Source organism: Erithacus rubecula, assembly GCF_903797595.1.
Source record: "Erithacus rubecula genome assembly, chromosome: 4".
Taxonomy (NCBI): domain Eukaryota; kingdom Metazoa; phylum Chordata; class Aves; order Passeriformes; family Muscicapidae; genus Erithacus; species Erithacus rubecula.
Genome location: NC_136686.1, coordinates 45,852,701 through 45,875,751, shown reverse-complemented (window position 1 = coordinate 45,875,751; position 23,051 = coordinate 45,852,701). Strand labels below are relative to the sequence as shown.

At 38.9% G+C, this 23,051-nt stretch overlaps 1 protein-coding gene across 1 annotated transcript in view; it reads right to left on the bottom strand.

Annotated features, from left to right (window-relative positions):
- MET (MET proto-oncogene, receptor tyrosine kinase) overlaps positions 1 to 23,051 on the bottom strand; it is an 89,116-nt gene that overhangs the window by 8,402 nt on the left and 57,663 nt on the right. The window contains exons 11-17 of the mRNA XM_079304704.1: positions 15,855 to 16,073; positions 10,013 to 10,159; positions 7,856 to 8,012; positions 6,922 to 7,062; positions 4,318 to 4,548; positions 1,862 to 1,942; positions 1,065 to 1,246 (exon numbers count right to left, since the gene is read on the bottom strand). Of these exons, the coding sequence (XP_079160830.1) occupies positions 1,065 to 1,246; positions 1,862 to 1,942; positions 4,318 to 4,548; positions 6,922 to 7,062; positions 7,856 to 8,012; positions 10,013 to 10,159; positions 15,855 to 16,073 (1,158 nt within the window). The remainder of the gene's footprint in view (positions 1 to 1,064; positions 1,247 to 1,861; positions 1,943 to 4,317; positions 4,549 to 6,921; positions 7,063 to 7,855; positions 8,013 to 10,012; positions 10,160 to 15,854; positions 16,074 to 23,051) is intronic.

Below are 23,051 nucleotides of genomic sequence, written 5' to 3'. Positions count from 1 at the left end.
GCAATGATTGTAAACTCTTTCTGCTTGCCTACATGGTGAGAAGATACGCAAAATGTTAAATATCAAAATATGTATAAACATAAACCTGTCTTTTATGGCAATCATATGACTTGTTATGCAATAGTAAGGATCCTACAGATTTTTTGTGGTTTTGACATTGTTCCTTATAATTTTCTTCTCTGGAACAATCTGTGGTCATTATCCTATTTATTTCAGAAAGAACTGTGGCACTATTTACAGACAAGTGCTTGTAGAATGAAAGCTGCTCAAATGGGAGCAGGTTCCAGCCTCAGGAAGCTAAACTCCTCCAAAAAATTAGTCAAAATGTGTTGGTTTTTTTTAAATTCTACTGGCTATTGCTGATTGCCATAAAAGCAAAGACAAAATCCTATTGGCTCAGAAGTCACTTTGTATTGTCCTAATACTGTGAAAGAGGTGAAATACTACATTATAAAGTGTAAAGGCTTACACTACCTAAGGTAAGATCAGTGGTCTACTTGAGAGACAGCAGTGAGGCACATTTGAGGAATCTACAGCCTTTCAGTGGAAATGGGGAAGATTGCTGGTAAGAGAGTACTCATAGTTTGTATAACAGTTCCTGCTTTTCTTTCTCAAGATAAGAAGAAAAAATATTGATAGTAAATGGACTGTGACCCTAGCGGGATATGGAGCTCCCTTACCTAGGAGCTGGAAGAGCAGATGTTGACTGGCTCAGCTGTGCTCAAGTCAACAGAGATGTGCCAGTTTAACCAGCAGATGATTGGGCCCCTGATCACAGATCTCATAAACACATTTGTTTATTAAGAGGCTTATGGATGGGAAATGAGAAATACTTATTGCTGATAATTTCTGGGAAACATTCTAGAGAGGAATTTGAGGGGGAAGGGAAGGAGTGGCAGTGCTGTGGCTGGGCTTGATGCCAGCCTAAGCAAGTGCTAAAGGTTAAGGTGTAGTAAGAGTGGCTGGTGGCAGACGTAATGTAATTATGAGAGCTTGTGAAGTGTGGTGCTGGAGCAGGGCGTGGCCAGACTTGCATTACAGTTTGCACCTCACCAGGTACTTACGTGAGTCTCATTCCTAATGAAGTTTCGAAGATCTCCGTGTTTCATGTATGGAAGAACAACTAATGGGGATCCTTCATTGGGCAAACAGATTCCCAGGAGTGACAGAACATTGGGATGAGTGAAATCTTTCATGATTATTCCTTCTTTCAGAAACTGAGCTACTTCTTCCAGGTCTGTAATCCCTGAGAAATCCAGTAATAAAATAGGTTAGTTAGAAGAAACAGAAACAAACTAGGGTTCATTTCTCTACAGCATGTAGTTGCACAACAAAGTGATAACAAGAGACTACAAGCATGCTCTCCACCTCCCACATTACAACCAGATCATGTGCATTGGTTTTCCTACAATTGCCAAATACTGGCTGTTGGTGATTTTAATTCTGTTTCCCCATTTCTTATTTTGAATGATTTAAAATTGAATAACAACACTTGAGTGAAATCCTTCATCACTATCTTCCTTCTTGCTGTTTTTCCAGCAGCTTTGCCCACTCTCCAGCAATTTAACTTCCAAACCCAAATCTTCATGACTCGGTGGAATAAAAAATGATGCTACCTTTCCCTTATTTTCCAGTGCTCTTTTCTTTGTAGAGGAAATATATGGACATTTTATTTGATGTAAAAACATATGCCAATGTGTTGTGGTAATTTGAAGCAACTGGAATTGCTCCAAAGATAAATCTGATTCAGCTGCAACTAAGAATCCTTGTTTCTGAATGTATACTTCACTGGAATTTACTGGTTCATCCCAGTTATCTTTGGAATTAACAGTAATGTCTCACTATTAAACATGTAACTCACTGTTCAGTGACTTCACAGCACAATGAATTTTCCTGCTATCGTTATCCAGCAATGTCCCATGATACACACAGCCAAAATGTCCTGTGTAAAAAAAATGAGCAATATTAGCTTTAAGTAAGATTAGCTTTCTGATATTTTCCACTGGGTAGCAATTATACTCTAAGAAAGTGATCACATTCCATTTCTGTCCAATTCCCAACACTTGTAATATATACTTCCTAACTAACATATTAAAATAAATGGAAACGGACCATTACATAAAACCACCATTCATAAAACCACCATTACATAAAACCACCACTACATAAAATGAAAACTCTATTTGCAGCATAATTGGTATTTCTTGACCTAAATGGAGAGTATAAATAATGACTAAGCTGGCGCCACAAATATTTAATTTTCTTGTAATGACTATGCACACAAAACCCATGTCAGCCTGTTCCCATCATCTTCTCCTGTGACACAGGTGTTGAAGGAGGACACCTGGAAAGCACAGGGAGCAGTTAGGAGCCAGCATGACCATTGGACTGGTGGTTCCCAGTGATCTCAAGCCCAGGCTAAGTGGTCCACTGGCTTGTACAAACTTGATGCATCTGATGTGTCTGATGGAAAGGACAGCTACTCTGGGATTGCAGTCGCTCAGGTCTTGCTATTCCATGGAAAATGTTGAATGTTAAAATGATGTGTTGGCTGTGGATGGGTTGGGAGTTGCTCTACTGATCACAGACTGATGACACCACTTGGCAGTTTTTTCTATGGCCTAGTTCCAAGTATAAAATATCACTAAAAGATGCTGAACAAAATTTGCCTTCTTCCTCGTGGTCTAAGCAGTGAAATGAACTGCCAGGGACACAGAAATCCTGTGCTTTCTTGTCAAGCAAATTATGTTGTTTACCAAGACTTCCTATGAAAAGTCAGTTTGGGAAACAGTGAAGTTTGAGCTCCAGGCTCACACATTAATTTCTCTAAATCAAACTATTTACGTGCAGTTGTGGCTTTCTTTCATAGATAAACTATTTACTGTGCACTTTAAAAATGCTAATATTTGCAGTTAGAAAGCAAAATTTTTTTAAAGTGTGAGTTCTACAGAGAATAAGACTATCTAATTAATTTTACTACATTCATAAATTTACGACATAAGCTCTGCTCAGAGAGCTCAGTTGGCTTTGCTTTTGGCTTGAGGTAAAATTAATCCAAAGTTTGTTTTATAAAAGCAACTAAAATCCCATCAGACCACAGATTGCTTGGAGCCTGGGCACAAATCCTAAAGCTTGGATTGGGTGTGTCTAAAATATTTTGGGGTTTGTCCCATTTCTGGTTAGAAAGGAGAAAATTTAAAATGGTTTATTATCTTTGTGTCATTCCAGATATTTTTCAACATTTAAAACATGGGAAATTACTTGCAGTTTTCCAAAACAAAAAAGAAAAGAAAAAGGCCCACCCTTGCTTTGGGGATGATGAAGTGTATGTAATACATAGACGTGAAACACACTGACTGTTTGATTTGTGGCTCTTATCCTGCAGAAGAGGCATTAAGAATATCATTTAAAGCCAATTTTTTTATCAGTATTCTGATACTCAACAAGAGACCTCCCATGCATGATCTCTAGAAATACTGAAAATCCAGTTTGTACTTTGGTTAATAATAGATACTCAATCATACAGAGTTTAAAAATGTCCCTAACAGAAATACTGCCTTGGGCTATGAAAGGTGAACAGAACTTGCTTATGAAGATGTAGAGGAATAGGAGTGATGAGAGAAATTTAGAAAAACAGGAGATTTGCTAAATCAGGGACTAATCAAAACTAAGGGGAAGTGAATCAGGAGCTACATATTTCTGTAGCTGGCATGAGAGGAATGAGGTGATATGGAGAGCATTTGCTGGGAGGAAACAAGCAGCAAATTCCTCAGAGCTGGTGGAAACTTGAGGAGGGAAAATGGGTGTGGGCATTTCACCTGGGCCACAGGGATTTTTACTGTATACTCTAAAGACTGCAGGAGTCTCCTGTGTCATCCAAGTTTAAGGTCACTTGTGTTCCTACCTCAGCATCCCCTGACATTTAGGTGTGTGCTTTAGGTTTCACATAATGTTCTGTGGCAGATTCACTCCCATACCACAGCCTCATGGATCAGAAGCCTTGGCTGAGCTTTCTGTAGCCTGGAAAAGGGTGAGAGTGAGGCTGTTGGAGGGGCACCAGCAAGTCCATGGGTTCAAAAGAGCCTCGTTAGTTGGCAGACTCAATCCTCCTGACAGTGTCTTCTCCAACTGATCAATGCACTGACTTCAAAGGAAAGCCCCTTCATTCTCCCCTTGATTCAGTGCATGGTATGCAGTGCTGTAAGAACTAAAATGCTTGATAAAAATCTCTGTGTAGATACCTTATTCAGAATAATTTATAATGAATGGGTGTGCAAAAAGAGGAGCAGTTTGCAGTGTAGGAGTTGCAGTACCCACCTCTTCCTATTACTTCACTGAAGTGCACAATCAGGCTGTCAGCACCAATAACCACATGCTGCACTTCTTTGACCAGGTCAGGATTTAAGGCACTGATGTCAATGTGGACGTTAGTTTGGAGAAGGGGACTGGCTAAATCTGAGTCTCCGCTAGACAGAATTGGGGAGAGGTCAGAGTGAGGATACTGGGCAGGTCTGCACGATCCATTCTGAGACATGCTTGGAAACTGATCTGCAAAATGAACAGAAGCTGTTATAATCCTTTCAAACTCCTTGAAAAATGAAGAGTTTTACTGCATTGGTAAGCAAGGTTTGATTTTATCAGTTTGGAAGTGACTTGGCTTTAAGGAAGTCTTGGTCACAAAGGGAGAATGAAAATATGCACTGGTAATCTGCCAACCTCCAGGAAAACCATGTCACTAGAAACTTATGCTTGTCTCAGCTCTACTTTTATGAAAGTAAATGGCAAAACTTCCACTTTTCTGAGGGGATGGAATGAAGCCTTGTCACTTCTTGCCAAACAGAGGTTGTTGCACTTCTAGCAATTGGGAGTAACAAGAACAAAACAGCATACAGCAATATGGTAGGAGGAGGTAGTGAACAATTAAAAACATGAAGCTTTTTGTTACTGTCATGTTCTAATTTGGTAGGGAACTTTACACTTCATGAAGGTTTCCAAAGTGCTGGTGACTAGCTATATTTATCCAATAGTAAATATTCAACCAGGGAAATGCCTAGAGGTGATTCATTTCCTGTAGCTGCTGAAGATAATACAGTTGGTGCTACTCATGAAAATAACATGAGCCATCTGATATAGCAGAAACTAAAATATTTCAGGAGTAAATATTTCAGTAAATCCAGGAGTATCTATCTGAGATTTTTTTTTTATCAACAGCATGTTGTTCAGGTATTTCAAATTGGTTTTGGTTAAAACCTTGTTCCTAACATTTTGTGTGACTGAATGAAAGAACTATGTTTAGTTTATACCAATTTCAGCCTGGAATAATTTCCGTGGAGTCAGGGAGCTGAATTTAGTCCAGGGTCAGAAACAAAAAAAGGGGAGCAAATTTACCAACAGAAATTATCAGGTATCTTACTGCAAAAAGTAAAAAGTATTGTACAGACATGCTTTATTTATTTCTGCATAAAACTTGTGAAATTTTTATAAAGTGCTTTTATCACTCTAGGAGCTGAGAAATACTCTGTTATTTTATCTAGGAGCAAAAATACCAACTCCTACAACTTAAAAATTAGTTTATTTGTGACTAAGGGCAAATATCTATTTAATAAACACAGTAAAATAATCTAGCCATGGCTGCAAAATAGTTTTTGCAGCTGCTAAATGTAACCCTGCATGTTTTGTAATGTTTCTTTTATTTTATTCCTTGATAATACCAACACTGACATTGCTACAGGAACATCAGATGAACACATGCCCTTCTTGGATGCACTCTGCACTGTGCCTTGCCAGGACACAATGGATGCAGGACCACTGTGGGCTTACCTTCCACCAAGGATCTTTGCATAGTTTTGTCTCATGTACCACTTTCCCTACTGACCAGTGGCACAGGCTTTACTTTCCCTTTGGAAATTTTTCAATCAAGAAACTTCCTGTATGAGCTGGCGGCCGCAATAAAAGAATAATATGGAAAGCTGGGAGTAGGCCTGTGTCTCAAATAGCTCTGTGACTGTGGCTTGCAAAGGTGGAGTAAAGATTTGGAGTTATTTCTATTGTGTTGTATACAGCAGCACCTGAAATAGTACAAGACTGTGTCTATACCAAGACTAACAAATATCTGTGATATCTCACACACCACAATGTGGTAACTCTGAATAGATATAAAGACTCTTTAATGGTAATCACAGAACATGGTCTCCACAGGTGTTAAAGGAGCCTAGAATGGTATGATAAATGTAGCTGTCTGGTCTTCTGAATACCCACTTTAAAATCTTATTATACAGCACAAACATGTATTTGGCATAGGATTACTCTTCCCTGAGACTGGCATAATAGTGCACATAGATGTCCATTCAATTTGTCACAGTCTTCATATCCTTTTAGTTTCATTTTTGCATTCTACAATGTCCCATTTTATGGGAGGGGCATTAACATAAGACAAAAGAATATCAGTTTATGAAACACCATGTTCCATGCTGGGCCAACAGAACTGTTTTATTATAACTGTAGAAAGTCACTGGGAGACACTAAACCTACAGCCACTTGATGCTATCATTAAAACCAGTCTTTCCAGAGTGGATTTGTGCATGGTGGGATGGATCTTATGACAACACAGAATCACTATATATACTAGCTCCCAATAACCTGTGGAGCACAATTATAGAGAGTTTTTACTAATTGTATTTTATTTATTCCTTCAACCTTAGTAAAAGTAAAAATCCTTTTAACCTTAATCTTGGGAAGCACCTGAGAAGTTCAGTTAAAATAGCAAGGTCGTGAACACATGAGAGTCCCAAAAATGCAGACACAGACAAATCAGGTGAGAAACTGAAATTAGGATACTGATTGAAACAGCCATCATCTGAAGACATATGAAAATCAAGATGTGTAAAATATCCTCCATATTGATTCCTAATAGAGGCGTACCTTCTAGAAAAGTTGATCTGTAGTCCACAGATTCACTTGAAACCATTTCTGTTGTTGGACTTACACTCCTTGCACTCACCAGCCTGTCCAGGTGAGGAGTGTGCACTCTGCCATCATAACGAACTAGGTCACTTCCCAGATCTGAAGGGGGAGGAGAAAGCAAGATTAGAAAACCCTCATGGTTTTGGCATGCCAATGTTGATTTATCTGTCTATTTATTTAAATCTAGATGTTCTGCTCTGCTGGGAAGAGGGTCAGGTTGTTGCTGTGGCAGATGTGCAGGACTTGAGCTGTTTTTATAGTGCAAGATTTTCTGCAAAAAAATCTTGTGTTGAAGACCCACCCTTAGCTACACTGGAAGATCAAAGACAGCTTTGAAGACTCTAGGGCCAGCTTCATGGTCTGACTGTGATAGTGCACCTGGACCAGACTTGGTTATACACTAACTCTCCTTCCACCTTACACAGTGTGGCAGCTCTCACTGGAAGGAAACCCAGACACAGGGGCCAGAGAAGAACCAGAGTCTGAACAAGTTTGAGACCAGGAGACTGCAGCACTCTGTGTCTTGCACAACTCAGGCACAGCCTGGAGCAATGCAAGGCAACTGGATGAAGCTGAAGTACTCGTGATTCCAAACATGTCATTTACTCATCTCCTCTTCTAAAGCTGGTTAGAGAAAAGAAGTTACTATGTTTTCCTAATAGCTCAGAGTTCCTCAGAAATCTTTCTGCTTAAGGCATAATGTGGCCCTTCACCCAGCTGAGGCTCTTGCCAAGCACTGAAATGCAACTAAACATTGGGACTTGATTGTGAAACCTCTGCTGACAGGTTACAACAGGGCAATGCATGGCAGTTAAGCAAAGCATAAAATTATGTCAGTTTTCAAAATCTAAGATAATATTGGAATTATTTGATGGGATTGACTACGATGGACCTTTAATTTGTTTTTTCTTTCTTCTCCAGAAGAAAACCGCCAAAAAGATAAAAATTAAGATTGATGTTGAAAGAATTCCAGCAATCAGTCCCGTGAAATTCTGATCTTGCCGGACCAGCACTTTTCCGATAACTGTTGACAAAACTTCTTGCTTCCACTGAAATAACAAAGAAAATAAATAATGTAATGATTTCCAAAGACAAGTAAGAACTAGATTATTAGTACTAAAGCATGAGTTGATATGTCCCTTATGTATCAAATCTTGATTTTGTGACGCTGTGCTGAGCTAAGACACTGTGAATGGAGAAATTGTTATACTGGTGTACATGAAAACTGATCTACACGTTAATGACTCATTTGTCACATTCAAGAGCTCTGGTAGTGACACAGCATAGTGTATTTGCTACACAGCAGGCACTCACATGCACTCTGGATAACAGGGTTCCACTGTTACTAGATGCTGATTCAAAATGTTAAGTGCATACTTTTACTCATATGGACCTAGAGCTATATGGGCTGAGATGTACATTGAAAAAAAATAGCTCAACTGTCTTTAATGTGTGTTCTTCTAGCATAAATATGCTGTAACATCAAACTCAGTCTCTTGTTGACAGCATTCTTGCACTTTAGTTCCCAAGGTCATGTGAGCCTGTCCCTTGCCAGCTTCTAGCTTGCTGACAGTTTAAAGAAACAAAACAAAACAAGAAAACAACCCCAAAAACCAACAACCAGGCTAACACCAAGCAGCTAAAAGGGAAAAACTGTTTTAGGTCACACAGCACTAGCTCAGTCGGTTGGAATGCATTTGGCCATCTTTTCTCTTCCTCCTGTGGAATTCATCCCTCTGGGTACTGTAATGATGGATTTGCCCGTCAAAAGAGCAAATTTTCTTCTTCGCTGGGCAGACTACAATTTCTGAGTCTTCTTGCCAGTAAACAAGTAGAAACCTTATTTAACCCCTTTATGTTTTGTTCTTTGTGCATGAAACGTGCCACACATATCTGTTTCTTAGAGGTTAAAAAAATATCACATAGTAGAACTAATTGAATGCAATGTTAGTCCTGGTTGCATATGTAAAAATACAACATATTAACTGGATCCAACCTGTGCACAAGTATTATATGAAACTAGGCTCTTAGAAGTCTGGGAGACCTACATCAAAAGGAGAGCTACATCTAATTTTATAGTTTGCCTGATGTATGCAAGAAAACAAATACTTATTAAAAAAAGAAATTAATATTAAAATAAATTACTAGTTACCATATTAATAAATCAAATTAGTTATTACCATTTACTTAGATTGCAGTAGCACATAAGAATATCATTCACATCCCAGGATCCTGTGAGATGAATTTTATAAAGACATAGAAAAAATAGATGTTCCTGCTTAAAAGAGCTCACGTAGACTTTGATCCTAGTCATACTAACATGACCAGCAAAGTCTCCACTGTTTTCAGTGAATCAGAGTGCAATTTCATATTTTAAAGGTAATCCCATTCCAATTTCCTTTTTTCGTATATTTAGAAAAATACAAAATTGGGATTTATTTTTTATCTTTTAGAAAGATTCATGTCTTATTCTATAATACAGTATGTCTACAATTTAAAATTTGCAGTAGCACATTGAATGACTCTAATGAGACCACCTTTAAAGCAATGACTCAATCATTTGTCCTAAGTGTCTTCTTCTTACAAAAAGAATTGAAATTAAACTATAAAATGCAGATTAAAAATAAAATCTTTCAGGAATGATTTGATCCTCTTGACTGCAGCAGAATTTTTTGTTGAAAAAAGGGTCAGTGAGTTCCAACTAAAACTACTCCATTACAGCTTCTCATTCTTCCCCACATGTTTCCTCTTGCGTTTGGATTAATAACTATAATTTTATTTCTGTGCTTAGCTCAGGTCCTACTTTGTGCCTAAGGCTCCAGAAAGTCTCTGTACAAACAGGTAGTAACAACAGTGATGGCCATATTTATTTTTAAATAACTGATATTATTTGAATTTCCATCCCAAACAAACAGGGATAGAGACAGCTCTGTAAGCACAGGCTTAGGCTTAAATTTTATTGAGGCTTAAAGTTTATTGGTTCAATAGTGACACTGTGAATAATAATAAAAATGGCATTAATATCTCATGTGTGGTGTAGTTGCCTCACCTCTATATTTAGCTCACTGTTGGATTTCAGGAGATCACTGGGAACTGTACACAGAATTGATTCAGACTGCAGGAGAAGGTTTTCGCAGCTTTTATTTCCAACTTTTAGCACCTCGCCTTTAACAGCTTCTGAATCAATATAATTTCCCTTGGAAAAAAAAAATCAATTTCATATTACATAACCATCTCATAAAAGTTAAGTAGTTACAAGCCTGAAAAATATTTTTAATGAAAAATAAATTGTGAAATAAAAGACTAATGAGAATTTACACTGTCCTGTCAATATGCATGTATAGGTTTATTTCATATAAATGTGACTTTGACAGACAGGCCAGTGTAGGATGGTAGACTTTCAGATAAAATCTGCTGTCATTCATACAGCTCATACTGACTTCTGAAATTGTAAATGTCTGAGGGATTAATTCCGTTGGTCCTGTTTAGATTTTTGCATAATTTGTGCAAGAAAGGATGCATTATGTAACGCTGTTGTTTACACAAAACTGGCATTATATTATCCACAAGCTAAAGGCATCTCAAACATTTTGTTTTGCAAGTGGTTATGATAGCAGAAGTGAAGCTTTCAAAAAGAAGTAATTAATTATAATAATACACAAGTCTGTAAAAATCATGTTCCACAGACCAAAAAGGAAAAAACCTTAGTAAAGATGAGGCATGGAAAGTACACTTCTTACCCGAAAGACCTGCTCTCACATCCCAGACTTGGATGAAAAATTATTCCTTATGATATTGTGACAGTAGAATCCAAATGCCAAGTTTAAGATCTTTTATGCTTAGGAGTGCATCTCTACTTAAGAAGCTGCCCTAGCCCATGCACAGCCCAGCTCAAGATGAAAGAAGAGGCATATTAACTGGGATTAGAAGGGGAGAAGGGAGTATGGGACTAATACAGGCTATTTATATGGGCTGGATCTGGGAGTTTTCCATGAGAAGGGAGGAAAGCATCACAGCTCACACCACTGTGAAGCCTTGTATATTGGAAAGGAAACAAGAATTCCATTCTGAGGGGCAAAATATAATCTTACTTCGGCATATGTTTTAGATCTGCTTCAGAATGAGACTGAACCCTGGGAAAATTGTAATAAATGTACAGGACAGCCAGTTTAATGCCCTATTTTGATGGCAAAGCCACACTTCAGGTAAATGCTTTTTAATAGCTGGCCATAAAAGTCCATTTTGCACTTTATCTTCTGTCTAATTAAAACCATTCTGTTTGGTGTCAAGTAAGAAAATATTCCTGGGCCAGGGAGAATATGAATTCTTAGTGCTTATTAGTGCAGAGACTTGTGGCAGATTGTGAAACATTAATGTTCAAATCTTTCCTCTGAATGATGTACTTCAAAAGACTTGAATTTAATTCTTCCATCTTCAGGATAAATATATTATCCTGGAGAGTGTGGTTGAGTGGTCTCTTCTTCTACACCAAAGCCCAGAATTTTTCCTCCAAAATTGATGGAAAAAAAATCATACTGATATTTCCTAAGGTGGTCTTTAGCCACTTATCTATCTATCTATCTATCTATCTATCTATCTATCTATCTATCTATCTATCTATCTATCTATCTATCTATCTATATATATATAAAGGTAGTAGCTTTTACTTACTTCTATGACCAGGACATTACCATTAATATATTATAGTTTCAAATATATTCATAATGATATCTAAAAATTGAGAGTTTCAAAACACCCAGCAGTGTTTTGCTCTTCTTGGTACAACAGAATTTCCCTACCATTTTAAGAAAAGGGGGAAACTGGCTCCTGTGGAAACTGGAAAAAATATTTGTTTTTTTAAATGTGTATTACCCCCTTCTTGGTGAGCAATACCCTTGAATGCAAGCAGGAGAAGTTAATCTTCAAGCTGTACTGGGCAGCTGTTGCAACCCAATCTGACAGCACAGCCACCTCACAACTTTAGATAGATGAGAATAATTTGGGTAAAAGTCTAAAAGCAGCAGAAGAACAGTAAGCTAACTAAAGTTTGGAAATTCTGAGACTGGTATCTGGAGCATTTTTGTAGCTCCTAAGCAGAGAGAGCAGGTTGACTTGGGCGGAAGGAGGAACTGCTGCAGCTGCAGAGATTTCTCCTCAACTTGCTCAAAAATACCAGTTTCCATACTGCTCTCTTCTGGACCAGGTTTTGAGAGTAAGAATTTCCTATGTGATGTGAAAGAAGATTGACAATAGAGTGACCTATAAACAGGCAAAAAGATTTCCTTAAGATTGTCTCATAAAGAATGTGTGGCTTGGCTTAAGAATAGAGTAGGCAATTTATTAAGCCCTATCCTACTCTGAGTTTTAAGACAGAAGTGCCAGAGCACAGCCAAGATCTCAGATGTGCTGTATAGTATACTAGTTGTTACACACTGAATTACAACTGTGCTATGTATTTCTCTAGTGGAAGATTTATATTTGAAAATATACTTAATAGTGGACAATCACAACACCAGAAGAGACCAGGCCTCTGGGCTAAATGAAGAAAGATGCTTTTCTTACTTGTTTTATAATTTTTTTTCACAGCTAAGATGCTCTGGGCTGTCAGCAGCCCAGCTTGCAGGTCTGGATCAGTGGCTTCTGGGGGAGGCAGCAAGTGCTGCCTTTTCAGCAGACTCAGCAGTGAAACACCAGAATTTCTCCTGCCCTGACAGCTTTCCATGTTGGCAGGAGATGGGAGTACTTCTGAAGTGGTGTCTTCACAGTGTTGAAGCAGATAGTTGTCTGGTTCCACTCTGTCATGACCCTTCTGACCAGCATGGTGGGCACCAAGAGACCTGAAAGAGCCACATACTTGGCAGAAGAAGACAGTGATGATGCAGGATGTTGAGAGGCTGGCACTGAAGACAAGGAAGATTGGCATTTGTGGCACACAGTGCCCTGTGTTTTAAATAGAAAACCTAATGTTTTATTGTGTATAACATTTTCTTACAAAAACATCTTGTGGTCATCAGGGGAAACCAAACAGAACATTTCAATTGGTACCCACTGTCATTTGATGAAAGCCAAATATGTCACACTAGATTAGTTAGATTCAAAAACTTGTGATAAAAGCTCCCTCCGCCCCTCTGAAACTAATTAAGAAAGAGATAAAAGAACTTTGGTTTGGTAGAACAGACTGTTCACTGAAGCAAGCTGCCATTTAATTTCATGCTGAGCTTGCTTAATTACTGCACAAAATATGATCATGAGGCATGTAAACTTGTGTGTGTGTATTTTTGAATGTGGGTATGGGGTGAGGGAAAAGTGTTGCCAATATGGCTTGTAATGCTCTTTTGGCTCCTGGCTATAATTTATGAAAGTTGTCTCACTGTATTGATAGAAGCATCCCACTATAACTAATTCTATTTAGAGGAAGATGTCAAATTGGTGCCTGTTCATGGTTTGTTCTAGGAGACCAGTTCTCACTAATGCTGTTCTCCAGCTGGTTGTCAAGAAACAACCAGGACTTTAGGCTGAGGGAGACATTTGCCATGGGTGCCATCACTACAGGTCAATACAACAAAATTGTGCCTTTGTCATTTGTCACTATCAGAATCCTCAGTCAGCCTTTCTTATCCAAATGTTTGGGTTTTTTTCCCCAGCAATAATCAGCACCAGAGACTTTTTCATGGAGAATAAAAGAGTAAACAAAGTAAAGAGTTAAAAAAACCAACTTATTTTTGACCCTCAGTGTCTCTGAAAATTATAGAGCAAGTCCTCAAGTCCTCAAGTCCAGGCAGAGAAAGGACAAGAGTGTATTTTGCCTGACCAACCTTCTATGTAGACAGGACTGGCTCTAGATGAAAGGAGTGCATTGGAAAAGTGAGCCTTGGTTTTAGCAAGTTTTGCAACATAATTTCTCCTAGCATTGAAAAAACTTAGGATGGTATGGACTGGATGGATGGTACATAAAATGAGTGAAAAACAGATTGGACAGAGATCAAATCTTCATTTGTCAATGGCTGATGCTGGGACCAGTACTGCTTGAGATCTTTTTTGACAGCTTGGACAGAGGGATAGGATGCCCTGTCTCTGAGCCTTCAGATGATATCAGACTTAGGAAAATGACTGATATATTGGACCATAATGAGAAATCAAGCAGCAGAATGCCACTTTAGTGATGAAGGCTCAGCACACATTTTAGCAGCAGCAAAGCCAGTAGATTGAAGGTGATTGCTCTGCTCTGGTCAGCACTTGTGGAGCCACACCTTGGCAATTGTGTCAAGTCTTGAACTCCACAGAAAAGGTGAGGTACTGACAAACTGGATGAGGTACAGAAGAGGATCACTGAGCTCGGAGGGGATCTCAAGCATAAGACATACAATGCAAGGCTACTGGAGCAGAGTGTTTTAAAGCTGTAGAATCTCCATTCTTGGATATTTTCAAAACTCATTTACACAAAGCCATAGGCAGCCTGACCTAATTTTTAGTTTAGCCCTGCTTTGAGCAATGAGGTTAGACTATGAAGACCTCCAGAGGTTCCTTCCAATCTACATTATTCTGAATTTTTTTCCCAAATTAGTCCTCTTTCCAACTGGTTGATATGCATGACCTGGAAAATACTGGAAAAGACTACTGTCATTGCACAGAGGCAGTGAGCCATGCAGCAGCTATATATTCCCAGGTCTCTGCTGACCCACACACCAGAACTCTTTCTAGCATTTCTTCATAACTGAACAAGAGATTTGCTCTGCATTGAGGAAGAAGTGATTGTATGGCTAAGGGCTCCAAGCAGAAAAAACAATGTATAAAGTAAAAATGAGACCAATTATTCTTTGGAATTTGCTCAAAGCACTTTGCAGAGATGGATTAATAGTCAGAGTTTGACCAGAACTCAGCATGGCTGACAGGAACTCTGAAGTAATCCTTCTGATGTCAGCCCAGAAATTGGCCCACTGGACCATCCTGGAGTCAAAGACCTTAGGGCTTCAAGATTTCTTCATTGTGAAGGGAGAGAAGTTTTGGCTTACAGAGCTGTGCAGGAGTGACACAAAGAGATGACCCAAGCATTAAGACTGGTTGTCTTCCATAAAACATTTTTATCAATTATATTTTTTATAAATTATAGATAACTATGTAAATATCATATAAATACCAGTATTTTTTTGTAAATTAGAAATACCCATATTTATACCTTTTCTATTTAGTACTCAGAAAAAACTAGACTTCAAGAAATTGGACTCTAGCAGAATGGATTTAACTTTCTCAGCAGCACAGCAGTAGAGAGCAACCTGTGCTGTTGAGGGCCCCAAATTCCTAAGGGATGCTTCTCAGTGCTGTGTAGGCTATTCTCAGTGCACTCTGAAGAGGCATTCAGCATCAACTTTGCATTTTTTATGGATCCATAAATATTTAGGCTACAGCAGTGACTGATCCTCATGAGTGACTTTGTGCACAGCCCAGAGTTTCCCTCAGCTCAGAAGAACCAAGGAAGCCAGACCACATCTTTTGTGAGGAAGGACACATGGGCATGTGACAGTAAGAGCCAGGGCTCCTGCACAGACCACATACTTCATGTTCTGGGCTGCTGGCCATGTTTAATCCTGAACTGCTGGTGCAGCTTTTTGCAATCAGAAGCTGATGCAGTGTGGTCCTCCCATGAGGACAAGGAAAACCCCTCTCCCACTTCACCTGATGACAACAATCACCCTGGCACACTCATCTCTGTTTGCAGCCCTGTGTCTTTTAAATTGTAACAACTGGGCTCAGGTGGATGCAGTACTGAACACAGTGCTCTCTCTGCCCTTGTTTTCTTGGGGCTTCCTTTATTTCATCAAAAAGTCTATTCCATGCTGTGCTGCTGATGTGCGCTTGCAAATAACTGAAAAACTTATTTCAGCATTTCTTACCTTAATTTCCAGAACATTTTGGTTGCCTCTTGAGATGAACACTGTCTTTTCAAAATGCTTAAATACAGGATTATTTACGTAATCAAAATCAAAGTAAAAGGAGCTGACACCATCAAAAATAAAGAACACTTTGGTTACAAAGGGTGGTTGGAGATTGAAAGCTTTCAGTGAAGGTGTTGTACAGCAGATTATCTCTGAGCTAGAGCGGTGGTTACATGCCTATAAGAAAAAGAAAGTGGTAATTGAAGTATGTGCACGCATAGGAAGTCACTGATTAATGCAACTTTTTTTAACAATACACATATATTGAAAAAATAAACACCAAGGTCTTGTTCTTCTTTAACCAAAGGAAAATCCTGATCAGTGCTACACAGCATTTATGTAGAGCTGGGAGAAAAAGTATAAAAACTTCATGTCAATGGTGTTTGCACTCTTGTTGAGGAAATGTTCAAGTAAACAAGCTTCCTGGCTTGATTGTTCACAGCACTTTTAAAGTAAATATTTTGCAGATAATTAATGGAAAATGATTTCCAAAGCCAAGGACCATCAGGAGGCTAGCCTGGTGTGCTAAGCAGTCATAGCTCAGCTTACCCAGACTGTCACAGTGACTGCAACATGGATTTCTCTTTCTTTTTCACTGCCAAAGCAATAGTAAGGGACCAGAGGACAAGGTAAAAGTCAACAATGCTAACTGTAACAGTAGAAAACAGAAGTAAAGCACTGTTTACCCACAGCATAGCTAAGTTTGTGTTTCCAGAAAGGACTCTGTGAGAAAGGGCTTTAGAGCCAAAGCCACTGTGGATTCTGGGCCACAAAAGCTAGCAAAATGTATCTTCTCTCTAAATATGTGTATTTAAGGCCCTAGATGTGTGGCACTTGGTGCCTAGGCATGCAGACATGCGAGCTCCTGCTGAGAGTGCTGACTGTCGGACAGGCTTTGTGCTGTATCTCAGACCAGCAGGGACAAGATGTTTGCCTGACAACAGGCATGAACCCTCACTCTGCCACTATTCCTCATGACAGCCTGCACTGGGGAAAGCTGCTAGTGCACCCCATGATCAGAAGACCTTCCAGAGGATGCTCTGTGCTGTGGGGATGTGACCCAGTACAAAATGCAGGACTGGTCTGAACTGCCTTTGCCGCTGACAGAGGGACAACAGCTCATCTCAGGTGGGTTTCTTCTCATCCACTTTAGACAACAATCTAATCTTTAATTAGATTAACGGTGCTCTAGAATGTCAACTTTGTCTAGACTGTGAAGGTTTCTACAGGAGTACTTCTCTCACCATAGCACATTTCCAAACCCCAGAGGGAGGCGCAGTGCTGGACCGCACCGCGCACACGGCGAGCGCCTCGTTCGACACTGCACCATCGACTCCCGCCCTGCGCCTGCCAGCCACACGGATGAAGGACTTCTGGCACAAACACAGCTGCTTCAGCTCACAAAAGTATTTCTCTTCCAACTCTACAAACCTGCTGAAAGTAGTCCTTTGTGGACTGTGCCCTGAGAGCAGAGCAAACTTTTAATTTTTTAAAAAAGTATTAAAGAGCGTATCTGACAAGTGTCCCAGAAAGAATGGGGCTAAGCTCCTCATCATTATAAATCTTACATTTCTTCCACAGGAGATTTCCTTGGAAGATCAACAATGCTCTTGAATACCTTTGTGCATCCAGAGAAGGCCAAAATATATATTTTTCTGTTTAGTTTTTCAAAATAAAGTTGTTCTCATTATCAAATGCTGCCTGAAGGAGCTTTGAAATTAGTTTAAATTAATGCAATGTAATTTTGCTGTTTCAAATCAGTGACATAACCACTCAGGCTGTACCAGCTATATACCCACATTAGCTTGAAAAGTGGGATTAAATTAGCTATCTGCAAATCAGGGCTTTCTGTTATCACCATAGCAATTCATGTTTCTGTGAATAATATTGTGAAATCTTGAATCTGCCAAGGGAAACATTTTCAACACTGAGCATTACAGTTTAGAGCTCCTAAGTGTCTGTGAGCTGTGAGTTATGCACTCAGTTAAATAACTTGGTGGAGCTGTATGTGACGCTAATGGCATTGCACCTGTGTATCCAACAGCCCATATATATTCCTAGCAGAAAATCAGAAATATTTTTGTAACCCCCATGTAAACTGTGGGACACAAGACAAGAAGATCTTTGCTCCACTTGCTTACAGCATCAGACTGTTATCTGAATACCTTGTTATATGCCACTGATCATATCTCAGGCTTTGCTCTATCACACAGATCTAGAAATTAATTTCAATTAGTATGGAAATAATAAGATGCATCATTAGTATAATGCATGCTCAAGTCATACTGTTCTGTGATATATGAATATTCTTTAAGATATCTATCATATTGTGTCGATTCTTAAAAAGGATTACTAAAATATATATAATTATAAACTCAAATATGTCCCAAGTAATCATTATATTTATTTGATTAATGTAAATTCATTAGACTCTTTATCTACTGTAGAGTAGTGATGTCCATTAAATGAATAGCAGTGGTATTCATAACTTTGTTTGTGGCTATCTATTAGAATCAGATACTTTACTTCATCAGGCTGGTCTCTGAAGCAGAAGCTTTCAGAAAATGATAAAAATCTAATAATACTCTTTGGAGGCGATGCAATGTGACTGATTGGTAAGGTCAAGAAAAATCTCATTTGCAATGCCCTTATTGGTACATGATTTGACATGACATTTTTACCTTGAAATTGGTTTTAACAATTGAAGAATATGATGGTTTAGTTTTCAAGAAATATTGGATTGAGGATCTCCAAGAAAACCTCCCTAATTCAATCTATTGCCTTCTCAATTAAGATACTGCCTATCACCCAGCACCTTTAACTTTTATTTAATTAAACTTAAAAGTACATTCACTTTAAAAGCTAAGCCTACATTTTTCTTGTGACTATAATCTGCATCTGACGACAAAGAGGAAAAAGAATACAAAAATTATGGAGCATTTCACAAGCATAAGTAAATGCTATACCCCAAAGGGAATAATAATCCATTGCACAATGCATATGACTCATCACTTAAGGTATGTATTCTTGTTCCATTTGTAAAATATGACCCTTGAGGCAATTAATTCAAACCTGACCTACAGAACCTGAAATTTAGAGCTCAATTCAATTTTTTTCATCTGATAGAACAACAGGAAAAGTATGAGGGAGGATCTCAAGGTTCCAGAGGTCTCCCAGCAGCTGACCCAGATTAGAGAGGGGCAGCTGGATGTGTATTACAGAATCTGCAGCTGTCAGAAAGCAGAAAAGGGCCAATTTGTTCCTTCATAAAAAGTAAACTTTTGGAGTTCCAGTAAAGAATGAAAGATGAACGAAGTTAAAGACAGACCTAGAGACTCCCAAACTGTCTTTGCCAAATGATGATTTCTTAATAGAAAAGAAGAAAATACAGGTCCAACATGAAGAGCAGCCCATTCAGAAAACTTTTCTGTGTAAAGCAGTGACACTCAAGCAGCCTACCCTGAGGGTTTTTTCTGACAATTCATTGCCTTTTGCTGCCATTTTGATGGACTGATAGCCTTTTTATTTAAGTCTTCTTCTTGGATGAAGGATGGAAGATGATACTTCTAGTCCATCAGATCATTGGACGGGAATGCAGAGTCAAACCTCTCTTGCTCTGGGGTCTGAGAGCCAGCCCTTGGCACAAGATGATCAGTGCTGACTGGGAGTCCAAATGGGATTGGGATGGTCAATGCACCTTGTAGCACTGCATCCCTGGCACCCTGGTGATTTCACACAGTGGGATTTCCCTGACATCCCTCTCCTTGGCAGGAGATGTGTGTGAGATACAGATTTGGCACAGAAAGAAAGACGAATTTTCCACTTTGTGGGGGAACTCTTCACTGGGCTTTGTGCCATGGAGTCAAGACAGACAGAGGATCCAAGCCTAGGTGTCTTTGGGTAGGGAATCATTAGTATTTTCAATAATCACACACTCACTAGCCACACTTTACAGGGAACTTGTTTTATCATTATTTAATACATCTAAGGTAGACACTCACTGCTGAATTCTAGGCATCTTGATGAATGGGTTGCTTACAGACTTGTAAGCATTGAACAAACTCTAGAGTACTTTAAAATTATCCTGTATAACAGCAGGAAATGGCACCTGGCAGGGAGAAATTACAGAATGCTGAAGAACATTCAAAAGACTGCTTACTGAAGAGATAATTAAAAGTGTATGGAAAGAGAAGATCTTGCATAGCTACAGGGTCAGTTGTTGAAGGTCATGTACTAAAAAATGCTGCTCCTGAGTTTTGCTGCCTTGCATATCTTGGGATATTCATTGTTAGAAGAGATTAGGCAGTAGGAATATATATGCAAACTAGTTAATAGATGAAATATTGAAAATGCTACAAGAAAGGATCCCCAAATGACTTGTTCACTTTGGGGGAAACAATGCAAACTACAGGCTCTCAAAACCAAAAAGTATTCCCAAGTGCTTCAGAAGCAGAAGGATCAACTAGCATGACTTACAGCACAGGTTCCTGATCAAACACCATTCCAAACTGTGCTTAGGATTTTTTTACAGGGACAACAAAAAGAGGGAATGAGCTGCTTCCCTGCCTATGTACCTCACACAGGAACTGGACATGTGGAGAGAAGTGAGAAGATTTCTGTATTCTTATGCATTCTCTAGAGCTCTGGGGAATTTGTGCAGCACTGCCTAAATTCCTACTTTTTTTCCCTAGTCAGAACAAATGATCAAAAAAACTCATGAAATAGAAATTATAAAGAAACACATTGCAATTATTGAAGCATATGGTTCAATACATTTTTTGTTCATTGAAATAAATTCAGAGAAGGAAAAATGCATTATTTTGACAGTGCTAACACAAAATGTAATATAAACACAACTAGTGTGAATACAGTACTGAACAATTTTAAGAAAATGTAAATAAATATTAAAAGAATACTGTAAAATGGAAACAAGGCATTTTTTGCTCTATAGAAGAACTTTTTAGAGAACCAAGCTGAAAGAACTAAGCTGAAAAGCTCAACTCAACTGTTTCTTCTACAGGGGGATGACACATTGCACCCAAAACTTTTCAGTCTCAGTGAAACTGCACTTCTTAAAGGAAGCTCTTCCAGAAAAAAACTTTTGTATCAGTTGTACCACTCTCCTCTAACACCAGGATGGAAAGAGGCACAGAAAAGCAAATGTCCCAGTGCTTGTCTACTGGCTCTGCTCCCTGAGACTTTGGGGTGCAGAGCATCCCCAACAGCACCTGCTGTTTACAGAAATGACCCTCCACCTACTTTGTGACTCCATCAGGACTCTAGGCCACAATTAAAGCTGAGGACAGAGAGCTGACAGGAAGAGGTGAGACCTGTTTTAAACTGGGAACCACCAGTTTTAGGCAAATGGAAAAGGATCTGGGAGGTGGGGGAAAGAATGAGAAGAACTCTAGGAAACAACATTTATCAGGAGAATTTGGAGTGGTTTGGTTACTTTAACTGGGAAAGAGAAAGGCTGAATCATAATTTAGTGCAAATATATAAAATTAGCAGGAGAGATTAATAATCTGTTGCTTGTATCCACAGAGGGTTAAACAAGAAGATAGGTAATTAGCCACAGGATTTGGGTTAATTATTAGAAAGAAGTCTTTCCAAACCACTAGGTAAGCAGGTAGAGCAGCTCTCTCTAAAGCTTGTTTAAGCACGATTGTGAAATTTCTTTCACAAGGAGCTTTAATAACAGTCTAAACAAGTATCTGTTAGGCAGTGGTGTGGGTACATTTGCCCCTGGCACAGGGAAGTGGGCCATGCTGGGCTGTTGTGGTCCCTCCCAGCTGTACTTTCCTTTGATGCTTTGGGATGTGTTTCAGTGCTGGCTTTGGTTTTCCCAAGAGCCAGAGTTTCTGAATGCTGACAAAAGCAGCTTTCTGGAGGAGGCTAGTGAGAGAAAACTGGGAAGAAAAAGGGCTTAAAGAGCAATTAAAAAAAATGACTCATTTAGCTATCCTATCCCAAAGTAAAGGAGAAAAAGACATGTATCCTCAGTTATAGCACTTCTTGAGCACTTCTTTGGTCTGTTCAGGACAACAATCTGTCTTCTCCTTTATAAATGGGATGGGTGGTCTGGATATCTGCTGGAAACAGTTCCTCATTGTTTATTTTTGTAATGACTGGATGAAATGTTGGGGTTTTTTGGTATATCCCTCACACAGAGAGTCCAGAACTTCCAGTGCAGGATGGGTAAGAGTACAGCCATAGGCATCCTCCACCAGAAATTTCCTCAGTTACACAGTACAATCATTTTCTGGTCCTTCTAAATGTTCCCTTTCTACCTGAGAATTAATACTATTCCTTTAGAAATATGCTTGGGAATAGTGGCAGAACAAATGGCTGCCACAGAGGTAGGGAAGGTGACTGAGTGCCAGAAACCTTTAATTTTAGTAGAGCAAAAACATATTGCTTGGGCAATGTCAAAGTACAAAACACTCTGGATTATAATCCATTTGAGGTTATATTCCACCTTTTGTGCAGGGAGAATGAAATTGTGTACAGCTGCTCATACACTGGGGCAATTTCTTAGAGATTGGCAGTGGCAGGAGATTTATTTGTTGGCAAACGTCAAACACGCTGCAAGGTATGAAAAGGAAAAGAATAAAGAAGATAATTCTGACTGACTACGTCCATGTCTTTTTTCAAGAGCAGCTTGGAGGCAGGATGAAAACAAAACAGTGCTCAAAGGCAAAGTTGCTTCCCAATATTTGGGGGAATAGAGTAAATTCTATGGTGTTTATTGCCTGGAGTTGCCAGTCACTTTTGGACAGTGGATTTTCTTTAAAACTTCGTATCTTTAAAATCTGTTCAGATTCCAAAAAGTCCTAAGTATTTGACAAGGTATGTAGAATCAGGACCTGAAGAGAAGCAGTATTGCAGATTCCCACAGGGGAACAGAAAAAGCTAACAAAAGCAAAATCTCAAGACCTGATTTCAGCAATGATCTTTTCCCTCAAAATGCTTTGTTTTCAGAAATATTTATGCTCACATTACTCAAAATCTAATAAATTTTGGGTTTGGAAGGTTTCACGGCAATGTTTTATTTTCTGACTGATGGGTAAAGTGACTTTTTGATAACACTTAACACTGTGTTTCATTGGAAAGGAACTGATTTTTAGAGTACAATCTGAACCCATTAAATTACAA